Genomic DNA, 17,394 nt, shown 5'->3' on the forward strand with positions numbered 1-17,394 from the left:
GAGAACAATGGGTGAGAAGGGTGATTTATCTGCACAACACCGTTATCATGAACCAGGAGAAGGAGGCTTTGGAGAAACATTTGAAGATGGTGAGACTGTTAACAGAGAAATAAGGATTTATAGTAAATCTGAAAAAAGTTAAATTTGATCCGAATTCAGCAATTGAAGTTTCTGGGGTTCATAATAGACACAGTGAAGGTGTAACTAAGGTTGCCAGACAGGAAGATAAAGTTAATAAAGAGAAAAATTTGTCAATTACATTTGAGACAGGAAGTATAGTTGAGAGAAGATTGGAATTGCCGATATATCAAAGATTACAGCAAATGGATGTTGTGCAAGGACATTTTCAGGGCGATAGATTATATTCTTGGTTCAATAGAAGTAGACTTCTTTGCATCCTGGCTAACATCCCAAAAGAAGGATTCTTTCAGTTGGCATCCAGATTTGGATCTGTTAGCAGTGGATTTTTTTACTAAGAACTAAGCAGGTCTGAAGGGGTATGCATTCCCTCCGGTTGCTATGATTCCGGGGTTGTTGCTGCAGGTGAGGAGACAGTGTTGCCATTTGATTTTAGTAACCCCTGTCTGGAACACTCAGGTGTGGTTTCCATCAGTCTTGGAGATGGCAGTTGACATTCCATTACTACTAGATTGTTGCAAAGGAATGTTGAGAGGTGTGGACAGAGAGGAACATTCTCTTGTGGAAAAGGGTATGCTCAACCTTATAGTTTGGAGGATATAAGGAGTAAAGAGCGATTCAGAGGACTCTCAAGGAGGGCTTCTGAACTCCTCAATGAGTCTGGGCTTCAGGAACGAAAAAAAGACACCAGGGAGCATGGAGTGTTTGGGTACATTGGTGCCTAGAATGGAGTTTGGATCCCATGGACGTGGGTGAGATTGAAGTGGCAAATTTCCTAGCAAATTTGTAAAGTGAAGGTTTAGCGTATACAGTGAATGTCTACAGATCGGCCATAGTAGCAGGTCATTCCCTTTTGGAAGGCTTATCTGTAGGTTGGAGCCCTTTTGGTATGTAGAGTGATGAAAGGTATTAATTTGAAAAGGCTTCCCAAAGCTAGATATGACAAACTTTGAAATGTAAATTTGGTTTTGAAATTGCTTGACAGTTGGCAAGCAAATAGGTTTTTAGATCTGAGGGAGTTGTCATGGAAGTTGGAGGCTTTGCTGTGCTGGATATCTTATAGGAGAGTTACAAACGTTCAGACCTTGGATTTGGTAGGGAGATTTTTCCAGCTGAAGTTGTATTGTTTGAGGAATGGAGAAGGACTAAACCATAAGAGAGTCTGTGTTTTATCCATATTTTTAGGAGATGCCAAAAGTTTGTGTTGTTAGTTGTATCAGGGAATATGAGAATAGAATGGAGGAGTTTAAGCAGATGGTGTACCTCAGTTGTTGATTTCTTATGTGAAGCCAATTAAGGCAATTTCAGTGGCAACTATTGCACCATGGGTTAAGAATGTTATGAAAGAAGCTGGAGTGGACGTGGAAAGGTTTAACTTTCATTCTGTGAGGGGAGCTATGTCTTCACAAGTTTGTTGTGCCTTGAGGAAGATTGGAAGAAATAATAAAAGCTGCAGACTAGTCAAATGCTGAGATATTCAGGAAGTTTTATTTTAAATGGATAGAGCATGTATCTAGTTCTGTGTTGAGAATATGTGAGCATGCATAATGTTAGCCTCCTGCCTTGCTATAAAATATAAAATGCTGATTCTCATAGTTTTAATGATTAGAGAATCAGGATTGTATTTAAGACAAGGAGGCTAGCATTATCCTTTGCTCCAAGACCATTGGAGGGAGTACGTAAAAAAAAGAGTATGTTATGTAATAAAGTGTATATATTTTTCAAGTTATTGCAGAGATGTTTGCATTATAAAGGATTTTAGCCAACAAAATTGCAGTTTAAGATGAAATGGGTGTATCAATTATGTTTTCTTTAGATAATTGAAGTATCAGCGTGGAAGATGTTTGCAAGGTAACAAATAGGATAATCAAAGCAGCGCCAAAAGAGGAGGATGCTGGAGTGTTGGTGAGTTTTACAGTCTGAAAGTTGAAATTTTGTTTATTGTCATATTTGGTTCAAATATGTAGTTTTGAAGGTTGCTGGTTGGAAGTGATGAAAAAATGGTTTATGCATCATGCTAGCCTCCTTGTCTTTAATAAAATCATGATTCTCTAATCATTAAAACTATAAGAATCAGCATTTTCCGGATACTGTAAAAGCTGGCCAAATCACTACTACCATCAAAAATTTCAATTTGGACCTTCATCACTCTCGAACTACGAACCAGTGTCAATTTTCCATTGGTTGAAGAAAGTTATGGAGAAATGTGTACCTATCCAATTAATAGCTTTATTGCCAAAGAACAGCTGCATGAAGACTTCCATTTCCCTCCCATCCATGGTGCTGCATTTAAGCAGCCACCTTGAAAATCCTTGACATTATCTATCAAGTATTGAAGGAGAGAGGTTCCTGCCTACTAATTCTTCTAGATCTGCCAACACCATTTGACATGGTTGCTAACTACAGGCTTATTCATAACCAGGAACATCACATTTGCTTTCGTGGAAATGTCCCGAGGTGGTTCTTCTCTCTCCAATCATCAAATGATAAAGTTGGAAACTTTCATTTCATGAAAAGCTGGAATGACAGTGGCGTTGCTCGCAGCTTGATCTTAGCCCTTATGATGATCTGTCCCAGGAGTTTGATTTTTGAAGAATCAGGTGTTTCCACTCATCAATCTGCAGGTATCATAGAGTTGTATTTAAAAATATCTACTCGTGTGGATATCGTCACTCTCTACATTCCAGCCAAAGTAAACTAAACTCATGGATGTCCATAAACCTCCTTAGCCTCGACCCATACAAAACAGAATTCCACTTTTTCTCATCCATGCACATAATCATGCGATTCCTCTCTTTTAGATGTCTTTGTAACTAATGGTTTCTCACTGTTACTTTAGACTTTACTCTCAATTATTCCCATTATCAACTAAGTTGCATACTGTGCAAATAATTCCCATCATTACCACAAAACATTCAAGCATCTTACCTCTCCAAACTAACCAAAAGCTACTGCTCAAGCTCTAGTCCTCCCAAAACTTGATTTTGGCAATGCAATTTGGTTGTCTCCCCACAAGGTAGCCTTTTACTTCTGGATGTCAGAAATAACCCACTTCTTCTCATATTCAGGAAGGAAACACCCCAAAACACACTACTTCCAGCTCTACCTATACTAAACCTTATGCCTTCTAACTTTTACTCTGCATTCTTGACTTTTCGCTTTCCAGGTACAATGCTCCTCAATGTTATTACTGTTTTGTTGTAACGTATTTCCTCCTTTCAAATTTGTTTTGTATAAAGGTGCCCTGGTAAATCTTTTGTGCAGGTGTGCTTCAAAAAGCTGCCAAATAAATAAATAAAAATAATAATACAGTGGCTGTACTCCAACCAGAAGTTAGAAATGTACACATACTGGTACTTAGTTAACTTGGGGTAAGTGTGTAGTCATGTGGTAAAGACAGACACATGGGCTCCAGAATGCCTTGGAGCTCACCGCCGCCTGAGTTTACCTCTACTGCCACTGTTTCACCTCTACACCGTCACTGCCTTGCCTGTCGCCAGCCTGCCTGCCCATGCCCCCAAGCCGCCCAGGATGCCCAAACCCTGGATCGGAGGTTGGAGATCAGGAGCCAGCTGGAGTGGAGGAGTTTGCGGTCCCACCAAAGCCTTCCCCGAAATCTCCAATGTGTTAAAACTGCCAAAGCCTGCTCAGTGAGTCTGGTGGCACGAGTTTGTGGGTGGGGACAATGAAGCAGCTGCAGGCTTTTGGCATAGGAGGTGGGACAACTGTAAGGGGAGTGGGGCTGCAGGGCTGCCTAGAGTTCAAACGTCTGGTCAAGTTCTCTGCACCCCTGACCCCTGCAAAGCAAAAGAGGTAAAAGTGGCATAGCCGCTCTGAAGAGGCCATAGCAAACGCCCTCCATAGTGCAAGAGGCACCTGTGGACCCCTGCAGTGCATGGAGGCAGTCAGAGTTAGGTAGGTGAAGCTTGTGCCCCAAGGGAAGCAGTTTTTCTGTCAAAGATGAAGATATCACAAAGGCTGCACACAGATAAATACCAGGACCATGAATCAAGATGCCCCACCAGCACTTAGTGGGTCTTCAGGGCACCATATTTCAGACTGGGCATTGCACTTCCCTGACAAATCACACCAGACGTATTGCCTGGCCTGCAATCATAACGAATTGACCAAGGATATCATACTCACATTCAACCCCATAAAAAACCCATTTAATCAGCAAAAGACAATATGGGCGTCCAAAAAGGCAACATGCGGTCTGGCCGGGCAGAGAACCGTAACTCTTGGTTTAAGAAGATGCTGCACGGTCTTCCTACCATAAAAAGCATTAGGTCTAATGTTGCTCGGAAGGGCCAATGTCCAATGACGATAAAAAAATAGCCTGGGGACCGGTAAACGACAAGGAGTTACTCTCCTTTAGGTCGTTATTGCCACACACGTACCCCAGGCTATTACTAACAAATGAAGCTCCATTACCAATTGAGGGCAAGACCATAGTGGTAACTAGTTTGACTGCTCAGAAAGTCATTGAAGATTTGATGTACAAAATGCATTGCAGCAGGAAACTTATGGGTCTCTGGAAGTCAAACCTTTGAGCCCAAGATCCACACTGGGCTCCTCTCAACCCGACCAAAACTTCGACATGGATCAAAAAAAAAGTTAAGAAACTAGGGGTAAGTCATGGCCGCATAGCTTGTTAGGGGAGACCAGTGGCCTTAAAATATGGTCAGTACCTGTGGAAGAGCTCAAACAAGCACCGAGCACCTACTAGAGGTGGGGGGAAATCAACCTTGGGACAAACTGAACTCACTCAACAGCTAAATAGAATACCACCTGCCATCTGGAGCATAGTAGAAATGGGACACAAACAAGATACACAGAGTGAGATACCTGAAAAAGAACACCTTTCAGACTTCCCACCACAGGGGTTCCAATGCACCAACAGGTCAGGGGGTTGTATGGGACCTGCTTTTTTAGAACTTCACAGCTGATATTAGACTCTTTGTCCTATCAGTCAAACAAAATGGACGTGCACGTACCTGTTAAATACCTTGGTAGTATTAATCTCCGGAATTGATCATAAATTAGTGGATGGATATGAACTAATAACTCGGGCCCCAAATTATGCAGATGCAACTTACACAGAATGTCCTTGTCCACCAGTGTTCGACAAACTTGCCATAATCCCAGTCGCCCCAGGCACCCTTAATAGAAGACCTAAAATATACTCTAGCTACCTCACGCTCTAAAAGGAACATACCGCAAATAGAGCAACTTAGCTGGCAGCAAGAACTGCAATGCTAATACAAGGGCATTAAAAGAAAATGAACATTGTTCACCTACAATGGTAAAGAAGGAGTCTTGCGGTTCCATCAAAAACAGGGACAGCTCAAGGGGGAATCCCCACAAATACAGTCTGTAATCAGGTTAGATTGCACTGGATCAGTACAGCTATGCACCACCAACCAGAGCGCCAGTACAACCTAGCACCAATGAACGAACTGTAGGTTGCATTTTATAAGCTGCAACTGCAATCGGGTAGAGAATTACACATAGGTATATTCTATAATTATTTGGTGTATATAGGCTTCATTTTGGGAAAGAGTTTGGTTAAACACTGCTTATTTTGGAGACATGCATTCATGTTATATTTCTATGCAGGATATAAGAGGTTGTTATTTTGAATATATAAACAGGTAAACATAAGGACGTTACAGAAGCAGAAAAATAATACACAAAATGGGTTTTTCCATCCCGTCTTGCGCCGCCCCAGCATGTATAAGCCAACTCAGAAAGAGTGGAGACATCAGCTTCCCCATTATCAAATTAAATTCTATGCACGAATAAAGAATGCCTTAAATAAAAAAGGAATGCTTTTAACATTGTTTTCATGGGAAAGTATCTGCCATATTTCATTATGGGCTTAGTTTCGTTGTGATGAGAGAGAAGGAACAGCATTTGTCTCTACTGAAATGTTGATTTAAATGTTAGAAAAGGAGCGTAGGTTGCTGCTTTTATCAAGATATTAAGGTACAAGAACTACAGTTTGTAATACACTGTGGAACAAGATTTGCCAAAGGCTGTGAATCATTTTATTTATCCTTCTCGTGGCTTTCCACCAAATAATTGCCCAGATTCCGGCATTCGAAAATCACTGAACTCAATGGACCTTTTACCTTGTTTCAGCTGTACTAACTTTGCTACTGTGAATTCAAGCAATAAAAAGAATCTGTCTGAATATGTGCACAAAACAAAATAAAAATTAAGACCTTGAAAATAAATGTTGCGTATAATTTTTTAACTTAAGGTTAATAAAAACCAACTCTCCGAATTGCACTTCAAGTGATTGTAAATTACATTATTTTTATGGATTACTGGTCCTCTCATTATATGAATGGAGGACTGTGTCAGCACTGGAATAATGCCAAATGTTCCCTTTAAAAGGGAACCCAGGGACCAATTAAAAGCAGAGGAGGCTCACCGAGCAACACCAGGGAGCCGGAATAATATTGCTTTAAATAAATAACAATTTCTATGTTTTTTTATTTTTCAGCAGTGATGTATCATTTTCTACAAACTTCACGCTTAGTCATTTATCAAAATAATTTTTAGGTTGCAGATTTCAGACAGACGTTTTCTTCGATGACAAACTCCTCGCTTTTAATCAATGAGCAGGTTCCAAGAAAGCAGGTTAAAATCGGCCTTGCACTCCCAGTTCTTGTACTGTCGCTTTCTGAATGGCTGTGTGCAGGAGGCGCACCTCGTCCTGCGTGAGGGTTCTTTCCATGTGACGGTAAGTGAGGCGGTAGCAGTGACTCACCCTGTCTGTCCTAGAGGTGAAAAAATAAACCACAAACACAAAGCATGGGTTAGAAACCACAAAAATCTGAACTTGTAAAAGCAGACTTTCAAACGCAGAAAACTCAAATGTGTCTGACATAGAGGATTACAAAATACAATTTGTGGTCAAATCGTAAGGTAGACTTACATACAGATTACAAAATGCAATCCCCAAAATTATTATGTATAACTGGATTTTCTCCCTTCTATTTTCATTCATATGTTTTTTTTTTACATGCTGCCTGCCTCATGATATTGGCATTCTCGACTCAGCTTTATTCATACTTGAAGACTGGCAAGTACATCAACTTGAGGAGTTCCTTAAGGATGAAATGTGTCTGTAATTGTTGAGCATATTTGAGCCAAGTCAGTCGTTTATTGACAAAGTCTTGTTTTAAGTAAACCTACCTTTTAAGATAATAGCTCTTTAAAAATATATATATAAATATATATAAACGCTCAATATGTAGAAAAATAGAATAGTGCAAATAAAATATGCATGGCCATGTTTTGACTATGGTTTCTCAAACTCGGTAGGAGTCTTGCATTCATTTTGTAGGCCAAGCTAAGGGTACAATCTCTATTCTTTCATGACCTCACCCCTTCCTTAAGTGCTCGGCATCGATACCCATTATCAAGCAGACAATAACAATTTTATCCGAAGCGTCACGACATGGAGATCCCAATACGATCCCAAAACAGCCAGTATTGGGATCTCTTCTCGTTCAATGTCAGTCTGGACTCCTGAGGCGTACGAAGTGTGCAAACCCAGAATAAAAACAGTTGGACCAATCAGGAGCCTTTTGACAATGAATTTCTTCAAGGTCAATATATAACACTCGGAGGACACGATCGATCTTTACCCAACGACTGACACAGCCAAGCTGAAGGAGAGTTCCTTCTGAGGACATTTTCTAATTTAAACCCCAGAACTACAGGGATGCAAGTGCATTGCCTTTTCTGCTTGCCATCAGTAGTCCCTGCGTCCCATCGGTCTCTCCCATACTGCAGCTGTTCTGTTTGTGAAATGGAACAGGAAGTAACATTATTTCCAATGGTACTGAGTATATCCGTAACGAATATGATAAGATAAAACTGCACACAATAGAGACTGCATATTTATGTTTGTTCTGCAAACAGGACCGGATGTAGCCTTTGGATGGGTCGAGGTTACAGCCCTTTTGAATCTGAACGTGATCTTCAATACGATGCTATATGGCTGCAAAGTTGCTTTGCCTCGTTTAGGGGCAAATATAAAGTGCTGCTTTATGTCCCATAGTTACTTACTCTTAATGAAGTCATAAGGAACCTAGGGCCAGATGTAGCAAGCATTTTGCATGGTGCAAACTGCAAAAATCGCAGTTTGCGCCATGCAAAATGCCGATTGTGATGCTCATTCACAATTTGCGAGTCGGTACTGACTCGCAAATTGTGAATGCGACTTGCAAATAGGAAGGGGTGTCGCCTTCCTATTTGCGACTCGCATCGCTATGCTAAATTGCTTTGTGACCGTGAATGCGGTCGCAAAGCAATTCGCAGTTACCACCAGTGTCACACTGGTGGTAACCCATTTGCAAAAGGGAAGGGGTCCCCATGGGACCCCTTCCCCTTTGTGAATGTTGCCAAAAAGGGTTTTTCAGAGCAGGCAGTGGTCCAATGGACCACTGCCTGCTCTGAAAAACCGAAACCAAATGGTTTCGTTATTTTTTTATTTTCCAACTCGTTGTCCTTTAAGGAAAACGGGCTGCAAAATAAATAAAAAAAACTGCTTTATTTAAAAAGCAGTCACAGACATGGAGGTCTGCTGTCTTCAGCAGGCCACCATCCCTGTGATTGCAGGGACTCGCTATGGGGTCGCAAAATGCGACCCACCTCATCAAAATTAATGAGGTGGGTCTTTGCGACCCCATTGCGAATCGCAGATGGTGTCTAAGACACCGTTCTGCATCCGAATTTGCGATTCGGAAATTGCTACATGTGGCCCCTAGATTATTGGTATGGTAGCTATTAAAAGGATAACATTTAAAAAAAAAACACACACACAGAAATTGTTTCTTTACGTCAGTGACAAATACCGCCATGGGATTTCCTATTGGCTAAGGAAGAGTGCTCGATGTAGCCATGGCTACCCCTCAGAGGCAAGTCTATCACGATGCACCATCACGCGCTTGCCTCATCAGGGAGGACAAATGAGCAATTACCCCGCTATTGACTGGCAATAACAAACATCCAATAGTTTCTGTCCGCTGCGCGGCTATATTGCCATTGATTTTGGAATTTGCTGAACAACATCGTTTATAATTCGATTTCCTGTAAATGAACAGGTGTGTGACACAGGTACAGTCTCTCACGACTTCATGCTTTTTGGCAACACTATGTAGGCTGTGAATGCTTCCCTCAGCTATTCATCACTGAACAATACCACTTCCTAATGGTAGATAAAAAACGCCTGAGTATGCTTTTTGTAGAACCTCTCCGGACAACTGAAGATGTGCCGTACCACAGCGCAGAGAAGAAAATAAATTGCCCCAAAGAAGCTCCAAGGCAGGGATCTAGAAACAGCAGAAGAAAGTTATGTCATGGGCTCACGTTACCAAACCACCTTAAACTACCTCCAGCCGAAGGTGGCCAAAAATTGATGTTTAATGCAGGCACAAAAATACGTATGCACCGTTCGACAGCGAATGGGACGTATCCCTGTCACTTCTAGCTACCACAGGAGCAACATATTAAACTATGAATGCCTTCATCTTTTATTTTTGGTGGTTTATGTCATGCTATTGCCGACTTCTAAGACATTAGCTACAGATGTTTGTGAATCCTGGGTTCGTATTTTATACTAATATAATTAGCTCATATAATTGAATTGGAGGTTTTGAGGGGCACTTCACCCTTTATCTGACTCCTGAGTGACAACTGGAAGGCGGGGCTGTCAGTGCAGGGAGACAGTCTATGTGCCACGGGCTGAGTGAAGTTACAGTCCAGCCAGGATGTGAGACTGCAGTTCGCCGATGGTTCATGAAAGGAGAGCAGTCAGACACTGCCCGGTAAACAAGAGAAGGTTAATCCTTACTGGATCGCATGAATGAAATGCTCGCTTAAGCCATTAGCTTTTTCTGAAAATACGGTGGCTCGATTGGCTACCAAGCCTGGGTTATTAGCATCTGAGACCCCAAAACACTGGATTCCATAGGACCTGCGCCAGTGCTTTTGTCACTTGAATATTAGTTGGAAAACAGCATGCATGGTGATTGATCGGAGATTTCGGACTGACCGCAAGAAAGATAGTAGGGTCAGTTTCGAATATTAGTTGGAAAACAGCATGCATGGTGATTGATCGGAGATTTCGGACTGACCGCAAGAAAGATAGTAGGGTCAGTTTCGAATATTAGTTGGAAAACAGCATGCATGGTGATTGATCGGAGATTTCGGACTGACCGCAAGAAAGATAGTAGGGTCAGTTTCAGCAGGTAGCCTTACCTAGCCAGGGCACACATGACTTTTCGTTTAATTTTAATCTGCATTGTGAGTCAAAGGAGTAACTTTAAGGCGCAGTTTTGTAAATTCACTCTACTCGAGATTAAGGCTCACTCTGATCGGCTAAATTGGACTTGTCTCTGAGTTTTCTGGAAGCTGCTTTTGCTTACATTTAGAGGTGGCGGTTTTACTATTGTTTTTACACTTTAGTCTGTATTTATCCATATTTACTCTGTGTTGAGTGAATAATTAACTCAAGACTACCATACTTCCACATGTACTTAACTGATCAATATAAACTAACACTTGGACGCCTGCTGGGTTTAACTTGTTCAAGCATCAACCATCAAAGCAACAGTGGAGTAATTTGAAAGATGTTTGCATCTTCACCTGCTTAAGCTTCGTGAGCATGCTTCAGCATCTATTCTTTTAAGACTCTATGTTGTCAATTTTCTCAGGTATTTTTTGCAGTCATCGCTGACAGCATTAAAGCCACTCAAAAGAATGCTTTATTTCAATTTTTCCTTTATTAAAAATAAAAACAGAAAGGTAAAATTACTGCGTTCTGCCTCTTTTTTTTAAATATAAACCCGTAAAAATGGGAACAGGGAGCCTGACTTATAATACATGAGCGAGCTATTACAAGGGTTCATGCCAGCTCTGTGGAAAGGTTAGTTTTGGTAAAATTATAAGCACCTTTCACAATTTCCAATATTTAGGATAAGAAAGTTAGGTCTAAGTAGAATTTGCAGCACAGATCTTTTGCTTTTTGAGTTGGAACTGAAGCTATTCCCGAGTTTGTTGACCATACAGCTAAGACCGGCTTAGCCACTGCATCACCAATTACTATGTTTTGCTGCTGTTTAGATAGAGAGAATTCTCTTCCATCTTAAAATAGGAAATTTCAGACACTTTGTGGTGTTGCCAAGGCTTCCCAAATTGTATTCTAGTCACTCGAGAATCCAGGAGTCACTCAACATATACCTGGAGCCGCACACATGAATGCACGCACACATATCTGATCTAAAATATAAAAAATATAAAGCCTGCAAACAAAGCAGAGACAGAAAGAGATGCCCTTGAGCCAAAGGATTGGATGAGAGGAGAATAAAGAATTAATCACTTTTATCTCGGAGTACACCAAGCATATACTAACTTGTACCTGTTTTAAATGGCACATTGGCAATACTAAGTGTAGTAGATTTGCAGTTAAAGTTTGCTCTGGAAAACCTGAGAGCCATTAAAAAACAACAACAGAAATTACCCTGTAGCAAGACACTTGGCTGATGTACATATAACCAATCCTAATTTGGTAGAATATTTCGAGATAGATAGAACTCTAAGGCACATGCAAGGAGGTGATAGAAACCTACAGTTGTGTATATTTGAATTTTTTATACATAATTGACTGACTGAGGTTCCATGGGCACTGAATCTGAAGGAATTCTTGAGTACACGTTTATAGGAATTTGTAGGCTTTGAGTGTTTGTGTGTGTGATATTTTTTATTTATTTTTCATGTGTTTTTGGTAGAGGGATACACATGGAATTGTTATTCCATCAAGTGTTTGAATCAATGATCCTTAAATCACAAGTTGACTACACATAAGAAATGTTATCCTTTGGAACAGTGAAGTTCTGTAATTCAGGAATTAAATATTCAGTAAAATGATCATAACTGGAAACACTATGATTAAGTAGCCCATGGGGGGCATGCGTAAGATCTATTATTGTTATCCTAAATGTGTTATTATTATCACACAAGCAGATGGAATTAAGATCTTGGGACTGAATGTTTTGAATATCTTAATGTTCTTTTAAGTATCCTGATGTTTCTTGTTTTATTGGCACTTATTTATGAGTAGCACAAGTGAGCCCTTTCCTACCCTAGTTAACAATTAGGATCAAACAAATACATTTCAGAGACTTAAAGGAAGCATGCATGACAAGCCAAGGTATAAAACAATTAATATTTTTCTATGAAATAATAATAAGTTGTTTAGAAGATGATAATCAGGAATAGGATATAAAGCTATGGTCTTCACATGCTGAATCTAAAAGTAATGTGCATGTAGTGTTAAGAATCTTGATAATCTATATATTAGGATTTACACTGAATGGATTATTTTTTATTAGCTCTATTCCAAAAAATGTTTAGGCCTTTCTTTGTCTTTGGTATTGTGTAGGACAAATACCATAGAAGGACTCACACCTATCACGGACTAACAAGGTTCCCTGTGAAACCAAAACACGTTGGTGTTTTTGTCACCTGTATCGGAATGAAGCACTTTGGTATTTGACTGTGAACCTTGATTTGTCATTTCCTATGTGACTTAAAATTAAATATGATGAAAACATGTCATACAAAGGGCACAAGATCAGGAAGTTGTTAAGAAGGACATGATCTCTAGAGGGACTGGGGCTACTATGTGGTTCGCCGTTTGACTTTGAATTTCTAGTAAGACATTGATGTTCTCAAAAACTGAAGCCCCTCAAGACTTTATGAAGTCAGGAAGGGTGAATCCTGGTCTGCGTGGACTTTTGAATGCTTTGCTAACCGTGCATACACCTGGTTGAAATAACGTCCCACGATACTACTACAAATGCGCAAGTTAATCTTTTCAAATGTATGCATTAATTTATAGACCTATCAAGATACAGAGCTTGATGCCTTATTTATATCTATCTGCTTCTCTTCTCCATGCCCTGTCTCTTTTACTTTATTTTACTTGTTTTTATCTGTATGGATTTTCTGAGTGCCCACGTTTTGTACTTGGTGGTATTAATGAAATATGTTGGTTAACATATACTGAGCTCGTGTTTAAGGTACACAAAGAAGATCATGCTTGTGTTGTCTTTACACACGCCACGGTCTGAACTGCTAAGGTTCCTGCTTGTATGATCAATACAAAAGATGTTTGAAAATGTGTATAGTGTATCTGTAAATAAAATGGTACTGTCCCATTACTCATGAGAGTAGACCTGGTAATATGTAGCATAAGAAAGCAGTAAGCCATGCACCAGCCCTATCAGAATTGGATTTTAAGAAATGCAACTCATAGTGGATGTCTACAGTAAGTCCTCAGCCCACACAGCCAACATGCTAGTCACTCTGTCAGTTCCAAGACAGACTATCAGCCGTTTAACCAAAACGTAGTGGCCTACAGTGTCAACGTTTGAAGAAAGGTCAAGTAGAATAAATAGTTTCTCTCCACTTAAGCCACCATCAACTCACCCACCCCTACCCACTTCCTTCATGACATCCAGACCATTGCCCCCATGGCAAGAAATCTGAGTGTACTGTTCAATACTTCAGTTAATGTGGAGGACTTCACTACTACCACCACCAGGACACCACAATGGCAAATATTGAGACTCAGCAAAATACACCCATGTCTTCTATTTCATACTGCTAATACATTACCTTGTACTTAACAAATAAGTCAATTGCAACAGGCTGTGGGTGGGCCCCCTCATTATTGCTCCTTTACACCAGACAAGGTACTTAAATTTGTGACCGCAAACTCTATTCAACTTGCACAGACACTCACAAATCACTTCCTTTCATAATGAATCTGGGTAGCTCTGAGGTAACAACAGGGCCCTCTATATTTGTGTTCATTCATTGTTTTCCCTCCTACTGTGCCTCCCTGCTATTTTGACAAACCTCCTCCAGGAATCCGGCCTGCGTTGCAAGAGTTGCTAACCATGTTTAAATCACCTTGTACACCATCCAGATTTCAGTCTCTCCATCTACTTGGCCCCATTACCTGAACACACTTCCCCCCTGTGCTGGAGCCTGCCGCTCGCTCAGTGAGTTTAAAAAAGTATAAAAACGCCATCTCATGAGATCAAAGCTAAAGGATACATAAAGATGCACAGGATATCATAACTGTACATATGTATAAAATTAAATGATACCACCTAACGTGCCTATATTCAGTATTTGTTTGACAGTTCACTCTTCACAAATCTGCATATATGTGCAGGTCCCTAATCATCTACTCTGGTTTGCGTTCTCACCCTAACTGCATTTCATGACAACTATAGCTTCTGAATATAGATACTTGGTACTTCTGCTCAAAATGTTAAGGTGCTCATGTCAATTAAGGACTTAAACAATGGCCATCTTCACTGAAGACAAGGCTGTCCCTCGAGATGCCTGCTAGTGCAATTTCTTGAACCCAGACTGTCCGCGATGGAATAGACTGGAGTGTTTTGAGAAACCCCTGAAACTGTCTTTTCACAGACGTTTTAATGTTTTTTGAGTGTGGTTAATAGAGCCTTAATATCATTGGGTGTCCTTTAGAATCGACCCCTGTATTTGTTTAGTAGGGTGATGATGATAGTATGATATACACAGCCAGGCTGGATCAATTCCCTTTAGGGCTGAGGTGTTTTAAAGGACTCTGATGTTGGTAACTCTTAATTGATGAATGTGGCTGGGCACAGTTCAGCCGGGTAAATACATTTGTACTAGACTCCCTAAATCTCTACTCGGCACATCTACCAGGCTAGAGTGTTCACACAAGTGAGATAAAACCTAAATTCACTGCAATTTAATCTTACAAGGGAATGACAAACATTAAGGCTGCAAAGTCTATTGCACACAAGACAAACACAGTTGAGGTACTAAAATTTCAAAAACGTTGCATTTTATTTATGAGAAAGTGGTTCATACAAGGCATGAAAAGAATGTGGTGGTCTGCTTGAAGAACGCAAAGAATACATAACATTAATTAAAAGGAGATGCATCAGGGATCTATTACAATAACATGAGTACCATAACTAAATTATAGATATAATGTTTTTGATGTAATTTGTGGCCTAAAATGAGGAGGTGACCTGAGGAATGTATTCGCTCCTCTCAAAGTTAAATGTAATTAGTCGATTATTCTTTGGTTCAACAATGCTAACATTGTAAAATACAAGTATCACAGCCTAGGTCTGCAGTGCCCAATGTCATTTAAAACATGGGGATGAAACGTAATTTCTTAACATTTCTACATTGATTTTTTTAAGGGGAAATGCAAATGGCCAAAAAGTCATGTAATTCTCTGGGCTGTGACTCTCTGACCAAGAGAAGTAATATGGACACATGGATGGGTCAATGCATAAAACACACTAGCTAACTTCTGGGTTTACAAGAGCCAGAAACCAGAATAATTAATTATTTCCAACAACTATTTGCTTAGTAGAAAATATTAAATCTTAGCTGGCTCTTTACTCTTATGTATTCAAATGCCATAGTTTTTCAACATATCTTACAAAGTAAGCTTTTTTGACTCGCATTCTATCGGGCTCCTCAGGAATCACCTGAACAGGGAGACGGACACATGGATCTGTGTAGTGGTTAGTTTCATGTTTAGATTTATTATTGTAAAGAGTGCTGCTTCTCGCGCTCCTCATACTATAAGGTGCATATATATGTTATCATTTGAGCTGCGTTCCATGCTCGGGAAGGCGAATTACATCTGCAAGGACCTGGGCAAAGTTGGCAGAGGAGGCTCCTCCGCTATGGCAGAGGAGCGTTGCCTCCACACCCCCACCACCCTTGTCCAACAGCAGCAGCTGCAAATCTTTTACAAGAAAACGATAATAAACTATGTTTCTTATTGTTTTCTTGTAAAAGGGGCGGGGCCACGGGCTGTGACGAGCAGGGAGAGGGAGTGCACAGCACTCCCCCTCAGTGCGCATATATGTTTGGCCGGCCATCTTGGTCCGGCCAAACACACATGCGCACTAGGCTCTCTCCAACCCAGCAACGCAGGCACTGCGTTGCTTGGTTTGAGACAGCACGCAGAGACTTCCACTCAGCCTTGGAGCGCCCTGGATAGGCGCTCCATCCAATCCTAATACTGCTTCCATGCTGCCAGAAGCATGAAAGCATCGTAAGGATCAGACGCAGGACAGGTTGGAAGCCTGTGTCTGCAGTCGAGGACCAAGGATCAGCACGGCGCGGCAAGAAAGGTACGTTTTTTAAAATTATTATATTTTCTTTTTTTTTGTCTCTTCCCCCAGCCATGTGCTGCTCGCCTCTTTTCTCTCCCACTAGCCGCCACTGAAAGTTGATCAGTTGCAGAAGAGACTCACAGGTGGTGGATGGTCCGGGTCGTGGCTGTATTGTCTTGGAAAGATAAAGCCTACATTATCTTATTATTTTCTGTTCCACTTCTTCCTACCATACTTGGTGACGAGCAGAACTGCTGAATCTCCACACACGCCGACCTGATTGTTGGGATTTTTCTGGCCGAGACTTCATTGCTGGGACGGGCCTTCGATCACGGACTCTTTTGCACCTGTTGTTGCGAACTCCTGCTGTGTGGTGGGGGCTTTCGGATCTGCCTCAGGCATGTATTTGTCAAGCGCAATATATGAGGATTTCCTTCTTCTCAACGTGCGCCCGTTGCACTTCTGCTTACAAGCACGCTCAACTGCGCCTTTCTATCGGAGGCAAAACAAGCATATGCAGTCCCACCTGTGCAACACGACGCTGCTTTTCCTCTCTCTGCCACTTTGCATTAAAGGGCATGCGTGTTCACACGTGCTTATGTACTTTTGACTCTATTGTATTCTTCGTTGAACACTGCAACACTATTTATGAATATCTGTTCCCAGAGTAAATAATTACAGAAATATTCCAGAAAATGGTTTCATTTTTTATCATGTATGCCTACTCTGAGTTTTCTGCATATTTTATGACTCTATATCGCTCTAGGTCCTACCTTCCAGCTCTTTTGCGTGGCACAGAACTTTTTAAACTATAATTATCATGTTCAGTCAGCGGAGATATGGCTACTTCGCAACCCGTCGCTCAAACATCACCTTTCCTGCAATTACCAGGCAAACCTAATATCAAATGGCGACAGTGGCTACGAATTTTTGAAAATTATCTTGTAGCTATTGATGCAGAGAGGTTTGTACACGTGCGTAACGCAGCAGTCTTGTACAGTTGTATTAGTCTAGCTGCACAAGTGTTTGA

General features: G+C 40.8%; 1 protein-coding gene across 7 annotated transcripts in view; it reads right to left on the reverse strand.

Annotated features, from left to right (window-relative positions):
- Positions 1–6,155: 6,155 nt before the first annotated feature.
- The window catches only part of FARS2 (phenylalanyl-tRNA synthetase 2, mitochondrial), a 1,511,864-nt gene continuing 1,500,625 nt past the window's right edge, over positions 6,156–17,394 (reverse strand). For all 7 annotated transcript variants that reach the window (XM_069217436.1, XM_069217450.1, XM_069217415.1 and 4 more), the window contains one exon: positions 6,156–6,926. In XM_069217436.1, the coding sequence (XP_069073537.1) occupies positions 6,788–6,926 (139 nt within the window). In that variant the 3' untranslated portion in view covers positions 6,156–6,787. The remainder of the gene's footprint in view (positions 6,927–17,394) is intronic.

The sequence above is a fragment of the Pleurodeles waltl genome, chromosome 2_1 (assembly GCF_031143425.1).
Source record: "Pleurodeles waltl isolate 20211129_DDA chromosome 2_1, aPleWal1.hap1.20221129, whole genome shotgun sequence".
Taxonomy (NCBI): domain Eukaryota; kingdom Metazoa; phylum Chordata; class Amphibia; order Caudata; family Salamandridae; genus Pleurodeles; species Pleurodeles waltl.